The sequence below is a fragment of the Xenopus laevis genome, chromosome 2S, assembly GCF_017654675.1.
Source record: "Xenopus laevis strain J_2021 chromosome 2S, Xenopus_laevis_v10.1, whole genome shotgun sequence".
Classification (NCBI taxonomy): domain Eukaryota; kingdom Metazoa; phylum Chordata; class Amphibia; order Anura; family Pipidae; genus Xenopus; species Xenopus laevis.
In genome coordinates this window covers 19,218,439-19,237,519 of record NC_054374.1, presented here as the reverse complement: position 1 = coordinate 19,237,519, position 19,081 = coordinate 19,218,439, and the positions used below count along the sequence as shown (strand labels likewise).

General features: G+C 38.4%; 1 protein-coding gene across 3 annotated transcripts in view; it reads left to right on the top strand.

Moving 5' to 3' along the window:
- The first annotated feature begins 393 nt into the window (after positions 1–393).
- The window catches only part of scaf4.S (SR-related CTD associated factor 4 S homeolog), a 59,495-nt gene continuing 40,807 nt past the window's right edge, over positions 394–19,081 (top strand). For 2 of the 3 annotated variants that reach the window (XM_018248871.2, XM_018248869.2), the window contains exons 1-8: positions 394–1,034; positions 10,843–10,926; positions 11,105–11,149; positions 11,285–11,446; positions 14,062–14,197; positions 17,022–17,179; positions 17,312–17,458; positions 17,852–17,967. In XM_018248871.2, coding sequence (XP_018104360.1) covers positions 1,005–1,034; positions 10,843–10,926; positions 11,105–11,149; positions 11,285–11,446; positions 14,062–14,197; positions 17,022–17,179; positions 17,312–17,458; positions 17,852–17,967 — 878 coding nt within the window. In that variant the 5' untranslated portion in view covers positions 394–1,004. The remainder of the gene's footprint in view (positions 1,035–10,842; positions 10,927–11,104; positions 11,150–11,284; positions 11,447–14,061; positions 14,198–17,021; positions 17,180–17,311; positions 17,459–17,851; positions 17,968–19,081) is intronic. The other variant, XM_018248870.2, reaches the window with a different exon arrangement.

Below are 19,081 nucleotides of genomic sequence, written 5' to 3'. Positions count from 1 at the left end.
CCAATGTTTTTTTTTTTAAAAAATATTCTTTGGGGCCCCAATTTTTTTTAACTTTTAAGGGGGGCCCTGACACTAGGGTTGCCACCTTTTCTGGAAAACAATACCGGCCTTCCCATATATTTCTCTTTTTTCCCTATTAAAATACAGGTCAGGTGGCAAACCTACCTGGCGCCAATGGTTTTTTAAAAAATGTTCTTTGGGGCTCCAATTTTTTTTTTTTTAACTTATAGGGCGGTCCTGGTCCCCAATAGCTTTTTATAACTTGCATGTGTGGGGGGGGAAAGCCTTTTTTTAACGCTGAAGTCTGACTGGTCTTTTAACTATGATGTGAAGTGGGCGGGATCTGGGGTGGGGCTTGGGATGGGCGGGACCCAAAAATGTTGTTGTGCAGACCCGTGATTTCTAAGGCGGCCGTGCGTACAAGAGTACTGGGTGTGCACACGTATGCACTTATCCCAGTGGCGTAACTACAAAGAAAACAAACAGGCCCGTGATAGACCAATGGCAGCTTTGGAAGTAGGGGAAAACAAAGTAACCCGCGTCTTTATAAACTAAGACACCACAGCGTGGACTACCGCCTCACTTCAGTCTAATCGGACCAATCAGGGCAAAGACCTAGTTCCCGCCAGCACGTCCAGGTTTAGCAGTGCGCATGCCCAGTGTCAGTCGAATGGGAAGTGCCTAAAGACACTGGAAGGCGTTGCAATTTAGAGGAGGCGGTGGTGGTACCATTCCCAGCGTCCCTCGCGCGGCTTCCGCCATCTTGTTCCGGCGAGAAAGCGCTTTTTAGAGACCCGTCTATTTCCCCGCTTTGTACCGATTAAGGCGGAGGTGCTGCTTCGCCACGGTAGCGGGGAGATCGGTGGTCGTTCCAGCGGGACATGTTGAAGCAGAAAAGAGCGCGGAAGTGGAGTTAGGTTCGTCACGGAGTAATAGCCAACCCTCGTCTCAGAGACACGCAGTTTTCTCCCCGCCCTCTGCGCCTACCTACTCAGCACCGAGCCATGGACGCCGTCAACGCCTTTAACCAGGAGGTGAGGTGCCACGGGGGTGGGGCAATCGTGAGGCCTGATCGTATTGTGTATAGGGATATATCCCAAGGTGCCCCGCGCGGGCATGTGAGGCCTATAGGGATTTGCGACATTAGGGCCTTCTGTACCGCACAATTGTCACTTACCGGCGGCTCTGGCACTTGGGTGGCCTCCAGGGCCGTTTTAGTCTAGGGAAGAATGGCATTTGCTTTGGGCCCTTCATTTGGGGAGGAGACTGTAGATAAAAGTGAAAGTACCTAAACAGTAACATAGGGAGGCACCAAAAGATTTAGCCCAATGGCTTTTTCGCCAAAAGCAAAAGTTTAACGTGATGAAAGATCTGTAATTGGGAACAATATGTATGTGTTCTGCAACATTCTCCATTGCCTTTGCTAATGTCCCTGCTATAAAAAGGATTGTTCGCCTTTGGGTTAACTTTTAGTATGTAGAGTGATAATCTGAGACCATTTACAATTGGGTTTTTATTTGTTTAATTATTTACACGTTTATTTAGAAGCTCTCCCGTTTGCAATTTCACTAATCTGGTCGATAGGGTCCAAATTACCCTAACGAAACCCATTGATTTGAGTAAGCGATTGTACCAGGAGAGGCCTGTATAGAAACATGATTAAAGGAGACATAAGATAAATGAAAAATAAGCAGGCAATATATGTAATATGGTGTTGCTTTTACATGGTCCTAAAAATTATCTTTAAAAATTGCCCCTTTATTGGAGCTTCGATGGTCCCTGACTGTGTTTCAAATGAGGGTGGGCGTGTCCTAACGGTCTCTGTCAGAAGCACAGTAGGAGGGGGCAGCCAATCACAACCCTGCACTCACACAAGCACCGACAGGCTTCAGTTCCCTATCAGGTCCTGCTAGCTGCTGATTGGTTCTTATTAGGGATGCACCGAATGTTTTGGGATTCGGCTTTTTTGAGCAGGATTCGGCCGAATCCTTGTGCCTGGCTGAACCGAATCTTAATTTGCATATGGAAATTGTGGGGAGGGCGGGATTTCATGTGATTTTTTTTTTTGTTACAAAACAAGGAAGCAAACCAATTTTTTCACTTTTTCCTTTCCCGTCCCTAATTTGCATATTCAAATTAGGATTCAGTTCGGTATTCGGCTGAATCTTCCAAGATGGATTCGGCCAAATCCAAAATAGTGGATTCGGTGCATCCCTAGTTCTTATCCTACAGTGCTGTGAACTAAGAGCCACCGGCTCCCCTGCCCAGCCTGGGAATTCAGGGAGCAGGAAGAGAAGGGAGGGATTATTCGGATTTTTGCAGAAATATTCAATAAATCAGCCTGAAACACTACTTTTTGTATGCACAATTCTTCTATAACTAAATGAGTAGAATGCACTGGGACATTCTTAATTTTTACACAAAATGTCTCCTTTAAAAAGTAGCAATTACAATATATTTGTATCCTGAGAGCATTTTTTTTTTTTTTTTTAGATAAATAGTAGCGTGCCTGAATAGAAAGATTAATTAATTACAATACATTTATAGCATTGCAAAGCATTTGTTTTTAGATGGGGTTAGTGATCCCCATCTGAAAGCTGAAAAGAATCCGAAAAAAAAGGCAATACAAATAGTAAAGTCCTATTGAAAAGTTGCTTAGAATTGGCCCCTCTGTAACATAGTAAAAGTTAACTCAAAGGAGACCTGTCACCCCAAAAAAATATTCCAAATCTTATTTTATCAAGTTAATCAAGCTAAATTAACTTTACTTGCACTATATAAGTTATTTGAATCTTGTTTCCATCAGTTTGGGAACTCATAATTATAACAGGCAGGAGCCATTTTGTAGACACTGTTATTAAGGCAAGCCTTGTATCATCTCAAAAACTTGCTTGTGCTCCAGAATGGGGGACCTGATGTCCATCCCCATGTCCTGGCTACACAATTATACGGTAAAGAGAATGGGGGAATGTGGGGAGAGCAATGACATCTAGTGCTAAATGGAAAGTGAAAGTAACTGCCTTCCCTGCCTTTATGCCTAAGGCATAGAGGAGGAGCAGACAATATTTGATTGACAGTTGATATTTTTAAACAACAGCTATGAATGCTTTAATAAAAAGAATTTGGATTTCATGTTTAATTTGAAAAGGACTTTTTGGGTGACAGATCTTCTTTAAGGGGGAACTACCCCTTTAAATGCAGTGTTTATCCATTTCTTTTCTCTGGTTCTGACTTCTGAAACTGTTGGAAAAGATCTTTCTCCTGTCTTGTTAACCACCTAAATTCTGATTACTGTTTCAAGAGCTAGAGCCAGCCGTGCAGAGAATTTAAACAGCGAGACACATGCTACTTGCAGGTGTATGTTTTATGTTTATCAAAAAATATAAACCAATGAACATGTTGGAAAATTTCTTGGAATAGATTGTGTCAAGTAGGATTTGGATGAATTTTATGTGATTTTATTAGGTGGGATTAAGGGACTTTGGTATAACAAAAAAATGATGTTGCCTGGTATTTTTTCTCTGTACATGCTGCCATTGCTCAAACTGCTGTCATCAAGCTGTTGCTGAACTGAATTAAAGTTAACCAGTTGGAGGTTGTTACTGGTATGCTGCGAATTGCTTCTTGCAGTTGCAGTCCTGCTACCCTGTTTCTTTAGTCTTAGTTCTTTTTTGTTGCTGTTTCAAAACAACTTCCATCGCACCAAATTACAGATGATGGAATCCTGTCTCTCTACATGCAGAATTTATGCAAAAGGCAGTTATTTTGTTTGTAATGGAATCCGTTGCTTGAATGAGCTCTAAAGCTGGCCATAGATGCAAAGATCCGATCGTACGAATCATCGTACGATCGGACTTTCCCATCTCCCGACCCGCCACTAACCATTCAGATCAAAGTCTTACCAGTCAGATTAGTTAAAGAACAGATCAGCAATTTTCTGCCCCTGACCGCAATCGTACGATATCTATGTCCAACCAAAGCTAGTGACAGTCTCCCACTGAAAATCGTACGATCGGCAATACACGCAGAGATATTATTAGCCGACATAAATTTTCTAACCTGTCCGATCGACCAAACGACCGATCTCCGCCGGACGAAAAATGTCGGGACTCTCCACACACGGTTCGAAAATCGTACGAATCCTCGATTCGTACGATCAGATCTTTGCGTCTATGGCCAGCTTAATTCATCTGCTAGGAAAGGAAGCCCCCTATAAGATATATTGGATCTTAAGCTCCCCATAGATGCAAAGATTTTACCGAAGTCCGACCAATCCTTCAAAATTATTCGAACATCTTACTTTTCGGCCGACATCTGTCAGGAAATTGATCGGCCAGGTTAAAAAAATCTTTAACGGTCCCAGTGCAATCTATCTATGTTTGCAGGGCCAAGCAGGCAGCTCCCCTTTTGTTTTCCTGGCAAATTGGTCTTTTTAGTTGATGGACAATTCGTATGATCGCTCCGAGATAATCGTGGTCTCACAATGACTATCAGAACTTTTAAAAATCTCAACACCTATGGCCAGCTTAACTGTCAATGAATATCTGACACCCAACTGCTGCATGAAGAGAGAATGAGGAGAAATAGATGCTGAGAGAGGAATAGTGAACCCAAACTTGATTATTTCAGAAACCATGCAGAATATTTGATTCTTTACAAAGTTTTTTTTTTTATTTCAGCATACTGAAGCTTATATTAAATTTTCCTTGAACTTTGTTTTATAAGATTTTTTTTTTTTTAAAGCAACGATTCCTGGTTTTCTTGCATCCTGCTTATCTAGTTGCTGCTATGCAGATTGTGCTGGCATTTTGATTTGTTGTTTACAACTGGAACCATAAAACACCACAGCTTGGTCTCTTGTCACTTAGTACTCTGCCATGTTTGCTTTCTCACATTGAGCCAGTATTCTTATTAAAGGTGGCCTTTGTCTCACCAATACTCCATAGTATTCAGTTGGTCAAACAAATGTATACAACATGACTTGCCTTATATATAGATGGCTATATGCTATTTTTCTGTTTTCAACAGCCTGCTGTTCCTCCAGATGTTGGCAATGAACCAAAGTGTTATGGGTAGAAGGATCAATATGCAGAATGTTTTTTCAATAAAGCAAGTAAAACTGTACACCTTTTTGATGTGGTTTATACTTCCAAAGGCAGTTTGTGGGCCGTCAAAATGTTGAGATGGTAATGACTGAATGGGTTTAGCACCCACGTCACAACGGTGTTAAGTTTCTATTATTGTAGAGATGTGACTGAGCATCAAGGGAGTGGCACCATTATCCTTTTTACACATCTCAAAGTGGCTGGAAGGCAGATTTTATTTTTTAATATTCTTTCAGACTAAACCTGTAAATAGATTGTACCTCCCCACAGTCATTTAACACTTTGCTTGTACAGGTATTGGGGCCTGCTATCCAGAATGCTTATGACCTGGGGTTTTCCGGATAACTGATCTTTCCGTAAATTGGATCTTCATACCACAATCTACTAGAAAATCATGTAAACATTAAATAAAGCTAATAGGCTGTTTTTACTTCCAATAAGAATTCATTATATCTTAACGTCCCCATCGACGCAAATATTTTAGTGCAAGCCAACTAATCCGTGAAATTAGTAGGAATCGAACGATCGTACATCTTACGATTTTTCGTCCGACATCTGTCAGAAAATTGATCGGCCAGCTTAAAAAACGTTCATCGGTCACAGTGAAATCTATCTATATTTGCAGGGCCGAGCAGGCAGCTACCCTCTGTTTTCCTGGCTTCAACTAGACATTATCGCTTGAAATGGTCTTTTTAGTTGATTGACAAGTCGTACATTTAAACAATTCAAGATAATCTTGGTATCACGATAATAAAAAGATGTTTTAAAAATCTTTACATCTACGGCCAGCTTTAGTTGGGATCAGGTACAAGGTACTGTTTTATTATTACAGAGAAAAAGAAAATCATTTAAAAAAAAAAATTGATTTATTTGATTATAATGTAGTCTATGGGAGACAGCCTTTCTGTAATTCAGATCTTTATGGATAATGGATCCTGTACCTTGTAGTAGCTAACCTGTTGGACACAGTCAAGTTGAAATATCTTGGTATTTCACCCTATATCTAATAAGAAATATTTGCACTATATAAACACTATGTAATATGATAAGTGAAACAAAACCCACTTGCATAGACAATGACTGCATAGCTAACAAGGGGTTTTAGCTAATGCATCCACAGTATTCCAGGTAGTTAGTAGATTATACATTACCTTATTCATTGTTCAGAGACAACTACTTATGTACACAGCTTGCCCTGATGACCAAACCGCTATGAGCAAATTAGAATTTTAATTTTATCTTAAGGTGCAGACTGTAAAATGGAGATTAACAAAATGGTGTTATCTTCAGAAATGCTGAAATAAAAAGTGTCATGGATTGCCCAGCATTTGAGATTATGGCTCAGAAAGGTGCATTTCCTCTTCAGTTCCCATTAATTGTTGCCCTGCACATTGTAGCCCCTGACCCTGGCACTCCCAATACTACCCAGCACCCTAGTCCTTTGGCTGATGCATTAGATAGTTTAAAAGGGGTTATTTCACCTTTGTGTTAACTTTTATTATGTTATAGAATGGCCAATTCTAAGCAACATTTCAATTGGTTTTCATTATTTATTTTATAGTTATTTGCCTTTTCTTTTGACTCTTTGCAGCTTTCAACTGGGCGTCACTGACTCTCTTCTAAAAAAACAAATGCTCTATATGGCTACAAATTGTTACTTTTTATTACTGATCCTTCTAGTCAGGCCTCTCCTATTCATATCCCAGTCTTGTATGCAAATAAATGCATGGTTGCTAGGGTAATCTGGACCCTAGTTACCAGATTGCTTAAGATGCAAATTGAAGAGCTGCTGAATAAAAAGCCTCAGAAACCTTCAATAATAAAAAAAATTAAAACCAATTGCAAATTGTCTCAGAATATCACTCTCTACATCATACTTAAAGGAATTGTTCAGCGTAAAAATAAAAACTGGGTAAATAGGCTGTGCAAAATAAAACATGTTTCTAATATAGTTACTTAGCCAAAAATGTAATGTATAAAGGCTGGAGTGACTGGATGTATAACATGTCAGTCAGAACTCTACTTCCTGCTTCTCAGCTCTCTTGGTTTACACTGACTGGTTACCCTGGTTACCAGGCAGTAACCAATCAGAGACTTGAGGGGGGGCCAAATGGGTCATATCTGTTGCATTTGAATCTGAGCTGAATGCTGAGGATCGATTACAAACTCACTGAACAGAAATGTACCATGTGGCCCCCCTTCAAGTCGCTGACTAACTCAGAGTTATAGAGCTGAAAAGCAGGAAGTAGTGTTCAGACTGATATGTTAGACATCCAGTCACTCCAGCCTTTATACATTACATTTTTGGCTAACTATATTAGAAACATTTTTTATTTTGCACAGTCTGTCTATTTACCCAGTTTTTATTTTCACACTGAACTATTCCTTTAATGTTCTCAAAGGTGAACACCCCCTTTAAGGAGGGTCTGGATAGCTTTTTAGCAAGTGAGGGAATACAGGGGATCCAGGGACTGGTCCAATGTCCTCTTTGGAGTCAGGAAGGAATTTTCGCCCTCTGAGGCAAATTGGAGAGGCTTTAAAAATTTTTTTTTTTTTGCCTTCCTCTGGATCAACCAAAAGTTAGGCAGGTTATATAAAGAGTTAAAGGGTTGAACTTGATGGACGTGTGTCTTTTTTTCAACCTAACTTACTATGAGTGAATCACTACTGTATTGAGTGTAAGGTGCAGCTGAATATAACTTAGTGTGCAACCCAGGGTCACAGTGCAAAAAAAAAATGTTGTCCCTGGTTACTTAAATTTGGCTATTTGTGCCATAGCCCTTAGGAGGGCAGTTTATCCCAATGATTAGCAACCTATTGCTTACAACACCATTTGTTCTAAGCTTTTTAACTTGTGATCATCTTTGAAGTATATAGTACATACAGGTATATAATGAGGATCCTGCTGTTGGGCACATGTATCAAAGGCTGGCAGGCCTCATGGGTCTTTAGCTGCCCTGGGAAAAATCTGTATATATTTGCAGCAAATATGTCTTGGAGAACAGAAGTCCTATGAACGGACCAGCTTATTTCAACATGTGCATACTTGATTAAACAAAATACCCACATGCATAGCCGTACTAGACTTGTATTACAGGCCCCTAAGCAAACCCCTGTAATTTTTATGTGTAACAGAAAACATGCCATCAAATACAATACCTTTTTTTTTTTTTTATCATAGACGGCACAATTCATGGGTTTCTTTTCTTTAAAATGCCTTTATTGAGACATGGGCTCTGACCCAAATAATCTGCAGCATTTCATACCGCCATCTGTCTTTTATCAAGCTTGATAAAAGACTGATGGCGGTCTGAAATGTTGCTGATTATTTGTGTCAGAGCCCATGTCTCGATAAAGGCATTTTAATGAAAAGAAAAGAAACCTGTGAATGGTGCTGTCTGATACAAGGACCTGCCTTGAGGCCACTGGGAGCACCATGTTCCTCACAAGCCACTGGTTGGGAATCACTGCCTTAGTAGATTTGCATGCCCAAGTAATCAACCTCAAATGTGCCCATCTATCATTACCTGTATGTAAAACCTAAATCTCCTATGTGGCAAAAAATAACATTTACAAAAAAGGTAAACCGGTTTATTAAAGGGGGTAATTGTGTCCATGTCCTGTATGTTAAAGCATATACTTATTACTCATTTGTGTTCTCCAGCTGTGTAAATACTGATGTTTATGGGCATCCTAATTAATGATTTTTAGGTGCTGGCAATGCACCACAGCCATACCTACACTTTGTACCTTTGGAGGAAATAAAACCTGGTAATGTAGAAGCTATAACACCTGCATGTTGGTATTTCATTGTTTTTTTGCAGCAGATTCTTCAGTATGGGTGATATTTAGTCAAAGTCAAGTCAAAAGTCAAAGTAAACTTTGTCATCTCGGCAGTATACGAATATACAGTGAGGCGAGACAACGTGGCTCCAGCTAGTACATATCACAAAAAGGCACTTCAAAATACACAATAAATATGTAAACATGAAATGTGAAATATATAGGCAGAATTTAGAGATGTGCCTATTAATACAACAAATTGACTTTCAGTATTATTCATTAGGATCCGATAGTTGGGGCCCTAGGGCCCACGATCGGATCAGCCCGATATTGCCCACCTCAAGGTGGGCATATCGGGTAGAGATCCGCTCGTTTGGCGACATCGCCAAACGAGCGGATCTCTTTAAACCCACACATTCCGAGAGATACCTGGCTGAAAGATTAACTGTGGCAGCTAGGAAATCCATCCTCCCATCACTGGCTTTCTTCATCTCCACCTCCACTTTCACTAGTTAAACAGAAACTACATGATATTTTTCACATGGATTGGCTGGAATCTACTGCAAACAAAGAAAAAACACACAGAAAAGTTTTTCTTAACCTGGATGGTTGTTTTCATTATTAATCGTCAAGACTAATGACAACATAATTTAATTTATGTACCTCCAAATGCCTTATTTTATATTGTTATGAAAAATGTAAATAAAAACATTCTTTAAAGAAAAAGGTAATATACCCTTTTTCTGCATTCATAGATCATTTATGGACTCAAATTCCACAGTGATTCATATTAAAATCTTTCCTTTGCTTTACCAAGCAAAATCTTGAAAATACTTTTCAAAGGGAAACCTTGTGAGTAAAATGAAAAGCCTAATAAAGCGTTCATTATTCATCTCCATTCACATCCATTTTCTTACATCACTGCTAGCCATTCTAAAACATTGCTTATACAGTACATATGTTTGGTATCCTCTAGTTTTCTAAAAGGCACATTGGCCCATTGGTCCAAATAATGCAGTCTATCAAATATTTATTTCAGGCTGCACTTGGTGGATCCAGGGATAGAAGGGATATGATTTGACAATGGGATCTGATCTATTAGGCCGAACAAATGGGTCATCCATTTAGGCAAAGATCATCTTGGTTGGTGACTTGGCCAAAATATCTGCTTGTTTTGTCAGCATTTGCCTTTTCTGCTTTGCATATGGCCTCTTTAAAGGGATACTGTCATGGGAAAAAAAAATTTCAAAATTAATCCGTTAATAGTGCTGCTCCAGCAGAATTCTGCACTGAAATCCATTTCTCAAAAGAGCAAACAGATTTTTTTATATTCAATTTTGAAATCTGACATGGGGCTAGACATTTTGACAATTTCCCAGCTGCCCCAAGTCATGTGACTTGTGCTCTGATAAACTTCAATCACTCTTTACTGCTGTACTGCAAGTTGGAGTGATATCACCCCCCTCCCTTTTTCCCCCCAGCAGCCAAACAAAAGAACAATGGGAAGGTAACCAGATAACAGCTCCCTAACACAAGATAACAGCTGCCTGGTAGATCTAAGAACAACACTCAATAGTAAAAACCCATGTCTCACTGAGACACATTCAGTTACATTGAGAATGAAAAACAGCAGCCTGCCAGAAAGCATTTCTCTCCTAAAGTGCAGGCACAAGTCACATGACCAGGGGCAGCTGGAAAATTGACAAAATGTCTAGCTCCATGTCAGATTTCAAAATTGGATATAAAAAAATCTGTTTGCTCTTTTTGAGAAATGGATTTCAGTGCAGAATTCTGCTGGGGTAGCACTGTTAACTGATGCGTTTTGAAAAAAAACATGTTTTCCTATGACAGGATCCCTTTAAGCTGCCATTTTGAAAGTCATTTGATGACATTTTTACTTTTCTTGTTTCTACGTTCTTCATTTTCACTAACTAAAAAATACTTTTGTTTCCAGCTGTTCTCGCTTATGGATATGAAACCTCCGATCTCTCGTGCAAAGATGATTCTAATTACTAAATCTGCTATTAAAGCAATAAAGGTACGTTTAGAAAATCATTTTTAAAATTGTATATTTGTAGGTATCTGTTAAAGCAAAATGCAATGCAAATAGTTCTGTCTCTATTGTCTTGTCAATTGCCTGTTGTAATAATAATTTTTAATCCGTTCTTTGCAATATTTGGCTTAGCAATTCACAATTTTTAACCTTATTTTTTCAGCTCTATAAACATGTAGTTCAGATTGTGGAAAAGTTCATCAAAAAGGTAAATATCCATATTTTACTAGTTTCAAATGACAACATTCCGAAAAAACATCAAAGCAAAAGTAATGATTTCTGACAAACTTTGACTTTGATATTTTGACTAATGTATTTTTTTTTATTTATTTTTTTTAAATAGTGTAGACCTGAATTCAAGGTTCCTGGGCTATATGTCATTGATTCCATTGTCCGTCAGTCTCGCCATCAGTTTGGAATTGACAAAGATGTTTTCGGTCCGAGATTCACAAAGAATTTAACAGCCACTTTCCACTGTTTATATACATGTCCCTCAGAAGATAAGGTATGTTATATTTTATATAGTGAATAAAGTAGCCCCTCTTGTAAAATATAAGGATATTATAAGTTACCGAGGAGTTTCATGACCATATAAAAACACGAGGCCGAAGGCCGAGTGTTTTTATACAGGTCATGGAACTCCGAGGTAACTTCTAATATCCTCATATTTTACAACTGGGGGTACTTTATTTATTATAATACACAAATTTTAGTGAGTCATGTGACAGAAATGACATCACTACTCACCGTTTATAACTGATTACATCACTACTCACCGTTTATAAGGATATAATTTACAGGATATTCATGGCTTTTGTGTATTGTATGTAATTATGTTCCGCTTAATCATCTGCTCTTTCACTTCTAAACAGCTGCATGAGTGTCAAAGTCTTAAAGGGGTTGTTTACCTTCCAAACACTTTTTTCAGTTCAATTGTTTTCAGATTGTTCTTCAGAAATAGACATTTTTCTTTACTTTCCATTATCTTTTTTTTATTTTTATTTTTTTACAGTTTTTCCTAAAGTTAATGTTCCAGTCTCTGGTGTTTGAATCTGGCAGCTCAGTAATTCAGGTGCAGAATCTGAACTGATACAATTTTGTAGGGATGCACCGAATCCACTTTTTTGGATTCGGCCGAACCCCCGAATCCTTCATGAAGGATTCGGCCGAATACCGAACCGAATCCAAACCCTAATTTGCATATGCAAATTAGGGGTGGGAAGGGGAAAACATTTTTTACTTCCTTGTTTTCTTGCATAAAGTCACGCAATTTCCCTCCCTGTCCCTAATTTGCATATGCAAATTAGGATTCGGTTCGGCCGGGCAGAAGGATTCGGCCGAATCCGAATCCTGCTGAAAAAGGCCGAATCCCGAACCGAATCCTGGATTCCATGCATCCCTACAATTTTGCAACATTTAGTTGATTTCCCAGCAGCATCTCTGGAATATTAGCAACTATTGTGTCAATTCTAAAAGCTGCCTGTAATGAAACTCAGGGATTCTGCTCAACTAAATGTATCAACTTAGAACAGTTTACTGGGTCGGCGACCCCCGTCCCAAAGCTGCTTTAGAAGGCGAAAAATGACACCTTACACTTCAATATTAGAAAAACCGTCACACATTCAAAATGGAAAGTAATTGGAAAAAGTCTGGTGAACTGTCTGAAACCAACTAGGTGTTTGAAGGTGAACAACCCCTTTAAAGGGACCATAACACCAAAAAGTGTTTTTAAGTAATACAAATCTAATGTCGTTTTGCACTGCCTTGGTATAACTGGTGTGCTTGCTTCAGAAACTCAACCATAGTTTATATAAACAAGCTTCTGTGTAGCCATTGGGTTAGCCATTCAAGCACAGGATACACAGTAGATAACAGATAAGCTCTGTAGTATACAATGAGATTCTTCCAAACTCATATGTTATCTACTGTGTATCCTGTGCTTGAATGGCTGCCCCCTTGAGTACACATTAGCTTGTTTATATAAACTATAGTTGTTGCTAAAGCATGCACAGCAAATGTTACCAGTGTAGGGCAACAGTATATTATTGTCATTCCTTTAAAACACTTACATTTTTTTGTTGTTACCGTTACTTTAACACCGATATTCCTTAGTAAACTATTGAACATGCACACTTGCTCTTAGAAATATAAGATTAGCTAACCTGTCCATGCTCACACGGGACAGATTTTGTCAGAATGTCATTGTTATTCTGTCAATGTAGGTGTATGCTGCCTTTTTAAAACTACACTGAAGCTCAGGTGATTCTTAAAGGGCAAATATGCCTGCTTTTTTAAAGGCCTTATTTAAAAAGGTGTATAGTTATTGTATTTACAACAAGAATTCATTAGATAAGCTCACCTTAATGAGCTAATGTCAAACACAAGGTTATACTTTGCCTTTCAATATAATATGTAACTAAATCTGCTTTTCTTGTAATTTAAACCACTTTAAAACATGTTTATTTTAAAAAGTTTTTGATGAGTGGTAAATTGTTTTTTCACCTACTTTTTCTGAAGCTGTATTAAAGTATTTGCATTAAAACCCGCAATTTGGTTCTTCCTTAAAGGGGACCTGTCACCCTAAGAAATAATTTCAAATTATTTTCTATCATGTTAGTTGAGCAAAATAAACTTTACTTACACTGTATTTATTATTTAAATTTTGTTTCCTTCTGTCTTGGAATTATACAATCACAGCAAGCAGGCAGCAGCCATTTTGTGGACACGGTTATTAAGAGAAATTGTGTATCACCCCAAAATCTTGTGTATGCACCAGAATGGGGGACCTAATGCCCATGTGCAGTGCCCTACACAATTATAGAGCCTGAGGAGGGAAGGGGGAATGTGAGGAGAGCAGTGACATGTAGGAAGTGCTGAATGGAAAGTGAAAGTAATTGTCTGCCCCTCCTCTATGCCACGGGCATAGAGGCGGGGCAGGTAATATTTGATTGACAGTTTAGATATTTAAACACCTTTATAACAAGTATGGATGTTTTAATGAAAATTTTTTTGGGGGTTTCATATTTAATTTGCAAAGGACTTTCATTATGCAGCTTTTTATGTGTAGGTGACAGGTCCACTTTAAAATGTGTTAATAATTTTTTTTATTTTTTTTGGTAGAGTAAGATTGTCAGAGTATTGAACCTGTGGCAAAAGAATGGAGTTTTTAGAATTGAGATGATCCAACCCTTGCTGGATATGGCAGCGGGTGCAGTTGCGGCAGATGTAATGACTGACAACTCTATGATGGAAGAAGGTAAAACAATGTAGATGCCTCGTTCATCAGTCCAATGGAATATTTGTGACAGCTCAGAACGTTATGTTTTTGGGGTATTTCACCTTTAAATGCTATCATATTTTGAGACTATTTGCATTCAGTCTTAAATTTTTTAAACTTTTCTACTGATTGAGCTCAGGCAGTAGATCCCAACTCTTGTAGCACTTCCGCCTCCTCCTCTCTCTCTTCATGCTGGCTCAACCAGCACCCCATTCCAAAAGTTATTTAGGCTCCGCACTCGCCCCACCCCCGCACCATCCCAAAAATCGAGGGGTAAGTAAAGAGTTAGGGGCATTTACTAAAGGTACCACCTAGACTGGGGGGGGTAGCAGGTTGGGAGGTCTTTGTAGGGTAGGTGTTTTTATTAGCAAGGGTTTGGTTAAAGGAAAACTATACCCCCAAAAGACATCTCTTGCCTTGAACCAGCATTTCATAATGGTCTGTGTGCTGCCTCAGATCACCTGACCAGAAATACTACAACTCTAACTAACAGGAAGAAGTGTTGAAGCAAAAGACACAGCTCTGTTAATTGGCTCATGTGACCTAACAAGTATGGTTTGTTTGGTATGTTTGTGTGCACAGTGAATCATATGATCCCAGGGAGCAAAAAATGGCAATTTTCTATTTAGGTTTACCCAATGGCACATACAACTAGAAAAATATATTATGAAATGGTTTATTTTCATGAAGCAGGGTTTTACATATGTGCTGTTTTATGCAATATCTTTTTATAGACCAACATTGTTTGGGGGGGGGGGTATAGTTTTCCATTAAAGGGGTTGTTCCTTCCAAACACTTTTTTCAGTTTAGTTGTTTTCAGATTGTTCCCCAGAAATAGACTTCTTTCAATTACTTCCCATTATTTGTTTTTTACTTTTTTTTCCATAAGTTTAAAGTTGAATGTTCGTGTCTCTGGTGTTTCAGTCTGGTGGCTCAATAATTCAGGCGCAGACTCTAAACTGATACAATTTTGTAACATTTAGTTGGTACATTTCTCAGCAGCATCTCTGGAGTATTGGCAACTATTGTATCAATTCTAACAGCAGCCTTTAATGAGATTCTGCTCGGCAGGGACAAAGATAAGATATGCATCAACTAAATGTATCTGTTTAGAACAGTTTACAGGGTCAGCGCCCCCCCGAGCTGCTTTAGACGATGAAAATGACAATTTACGTAGAAAGTAATTGGAAAAAGTGTTTTTCTGGTGATCTATTTGAAAACAACTAGTTGTTTGAAGGAGAACAACCCTTTGGGTCTGGCCACACAGGCAGATTCGGGGAGATTAGTCGCCAGGCGACAAATCTCCTCTTCTTCGTGGCGACTAATCTCCCCGATCTGCCTTCCACCGACTAAAATGAAAATCGCCTGGGGGCAGGCATTCGGAGCGCTTCGTTTTCCGATGTTGCCCCAAATTGTCTCACAAGGTAACTTTAAAATTGAAGCCTCACAGAGCAAAGGGTGTTGTTTTTTTTTTTTTTTGACAGCTGTTTGAAATTGAAAGCTATAGAGGTAGAAGAGGAAAGAAAATTGAAAAACAACAAAAATAAGTTGTCTGTTAAAGTTATTCTATAGCATACTACATGTTGACTTAAAGGTGAACTACCCTTTAACATCTGACTAAAAATATTCACTACTGAAAAGTAACATTTCAACATCCCGTTTGTTCTTTTTTTTTTTTTTTTTACAACAGGAACAGAGATCAGTTTTAGTTGCAATAGTTGTAGTTGTGGTCTGCCATTTTTTGTGCATTCAGTATTTGTTCTGCTAGAACAGACCCACTGAGAAACATGAGCTTAGATAACCTGTGTTTTGATGTGCAGCAGCAATGAATAAAACTTATGGGCAATGTATTTCTTCTGAAATCGCGATTCACTAATAGCAAGCCACTCTCTAAATTATATTTCACGTTCATTGTAATGTTTTCAAGTTGTTGATTTTAAAACAATAAATTATTTGCCTTGGTTTGCTTCTTCTGAGCTCCCATCTTAAAATTCAATCTAATTTCTTGCTTCTAAGCTATTGCCTTGTTGTGCTAAATAAGACTCTTGACAAAGAAATAAGTTTACATTTTTAAAATTGGAGAGCTTCATTCCTAAAAATAAAAAATCTTAATAAAAGAGAATTGTATTAAATTTATTCTAATATTAAAATGATGTAGGTCAGCCCAATTTGTGTTCTGTATTAATTATAACTAGCTATGGTACGTTGCCCCACTTCCTGTCCCAAAGCATGGTTACTTGTACTTTCTTGGAAAGCTATCATTGCATTAGAGGGATCATTTTTTCGTTATTTTGATTATGTGAATTTCCTTAGGAATTCCACTTAAAACTGGACCATTCTCTTCTGCTGAAATATTTTTAGCACCACATTAAAAACATTTAAATAATCTGTGGCTGTTCTGACGTTTTGCTGCCATATCCTAGATAGCACAGGCCATGTAGTGCAGCATATCTGATTTTCTGAAAGTTTGTGGTCCTAAAAGTGAGATGTATGTGTCAAGATTTGAACTAGATTTGTTTGTGATTGGCCACTTTCAGGTCAATGACAGGCCCAGAGCATATGTTGTGAATTGTTAGGGGCAGTTTCTGAGTGTCATATTCAGACCCCTATCTTTAATTTGGGCTTTGTTGGTTAGGAAGCTTAGAACATAAGGTGTAGCTTTTCTATCCTGTTTCTTTTAGATTAAGATCTCCTTTTTAGCAGACAGTGTGTTTGTAAAATGTGTCTTTAAAGCTGCTTTTTGCCCTTTTGCAGTCTAATGCACAATTCTGTTTTACACTTTTTTTTCTTGTAATAAATCCAGATATCACTGAAGGCTCTTCACCGCCCTCTGTCATGATCCCGTCCGAACTGTCTGGCGAAGTTCAAGAACCACCTTTGGCTGCACCTGTTCCTCAGATACCTACTCCTGATGCATTTGCAGCCGTAGCACAGTTGTTTCAGAGCTCCCAAGGGCAACAGGTAAGTGTCAATACTGAAGAAACATGCAGCTAAGAATTTTTTCATTTATATTAACGTGTGCATACCTATCAATTAATATACTAATCACAGAACATCTCTTTTAGTAAAATGTTATCAATGTTTTGTTTTCAGCTCCAGCAGATTCTTCAGACTTTTCAACAACCTCCAAAACCACAGTCTCCAGCGATTGATGAAAATGTGTTTGCTCAGGTTCAGGCCATAACATCTCATTTGAATGCCCCAACACATCAGCCAGAGAGAAAAACTGCATTTGATAAGGTGATTATTATATGACCATATAAAATCATGTAGTGCACCTACAACAACTTGGTAAATGACCATTCTGAATCGGTGGTGTAACATTTTCCCATATTCAAGGGCATTGAAAGTATTTGAGCAATATATTTATGGGCATTTGTCAAGTTTACTTGATAGGCTCCTTAGACAGCCCAAAATGCATAGTAGTATTCCAACTATAATCAGTAACTGCCTGCTACTGGGGATTTAAAAATGTATATTTATAAGAGATAAATAGATAAATATAGATATAGATAAATATCTCCAATAACAGACTTTATTTTGCATAGGAAAATCGTAACAAGAAAAACTGCACCAAATAGGGCAAATGTTTCTTTATAAGCTTGGAGACTTATTTTCTTTACCCTTCTTAAGTTGCTTGACAGATTTGATTATGATGATGAACCTGATGCATCCGAGGAGTCAAAGAAAGAGGCTCCAAGCCCTCCTTTGTTAGCATCACAGCAGTCACAGCCACCACATCAACCTTTGTGAGTAGTTTTTGGCTTCAAATCTGTTATTATTTTGATGCTTGAAGTGTAATTTTTGTAGTAAAGATGATAGTATAGTTTTAATGTTTTCTCCATTTCAATTTTTCTTGTTGGGGCTCAGTTTTAGAAAAATGTACTTAAAAGTTAATGGACAAAGTAAAGGCTATATCATTTTTAAGGTATCCATTTCATAGATATCACTTGGTGATTATAATTGCTAAGCATAGACCCCACACAAGTGTGGTTTTTTTTTTTTTTGGTTTTTTTTTCTGAAAACTGCATTGGCCCAGGTCGTAAGGAGTGATGTGCCACCATCTTGCTTCTTGTTCACACACTATTTGCTGCTGGTCAAGTCCATATTTCGCACAGTATGTGCACCGCCCTGAACAGCAGGGAGGATTGCAGAGACTAAAGATACAAAGACATTGAAGTGAAACTGATACTTGTAACTTTCAATCCCAACCACACACTTCAAAGCAAACAAGTTCAGTGTAAAACATGCACCAAGTGTCGAAATTAAGACATAACTTTTAATATAGTATACTTAAAATAAGAGCCCTCATAGAAACACATTCACTGCCTTAGCCAAAAAGCTGCAGTGCTGGACACGTGTCCTTTAAAATACAAACAATTAAAAACTGCATGTGGTGGAACGCTGGTGTCAACAACAAAACAAATCTCTTGACCTTTCGCGGGACACGACTTCCGGGTATGCCTGATGACGTCACCGGACTATGACCAGACGGGGCGGAGTACGTGCCCGTTCCCAGCAAATGATGTCAAGTGAATGTATAGCGCATGCGCAGCCGTACTGTCTGTGCCACAATATGAACCACATTAAACAAATGCGGCTAGGTTTGTGTATTTGCCCGTTACTGACTCGTCGACACTGCGCATGTGCAACCAGTTGTTATAGTCTATGGCTGTAACGTCCAATACAATTTTACATGCTTTAAGAGAGGAGTCAAAGAATTAAAGGGGTAGGGTCTAATTCATATAGCAATCTACATTTTGGTTTTAGTGAAGATGCAAATACATATGCTGAGAGTGGTTTAAACAACACACATGATAAATGAAAAAAAGATGAATGAATAAATAAATAGATAAATGGAAA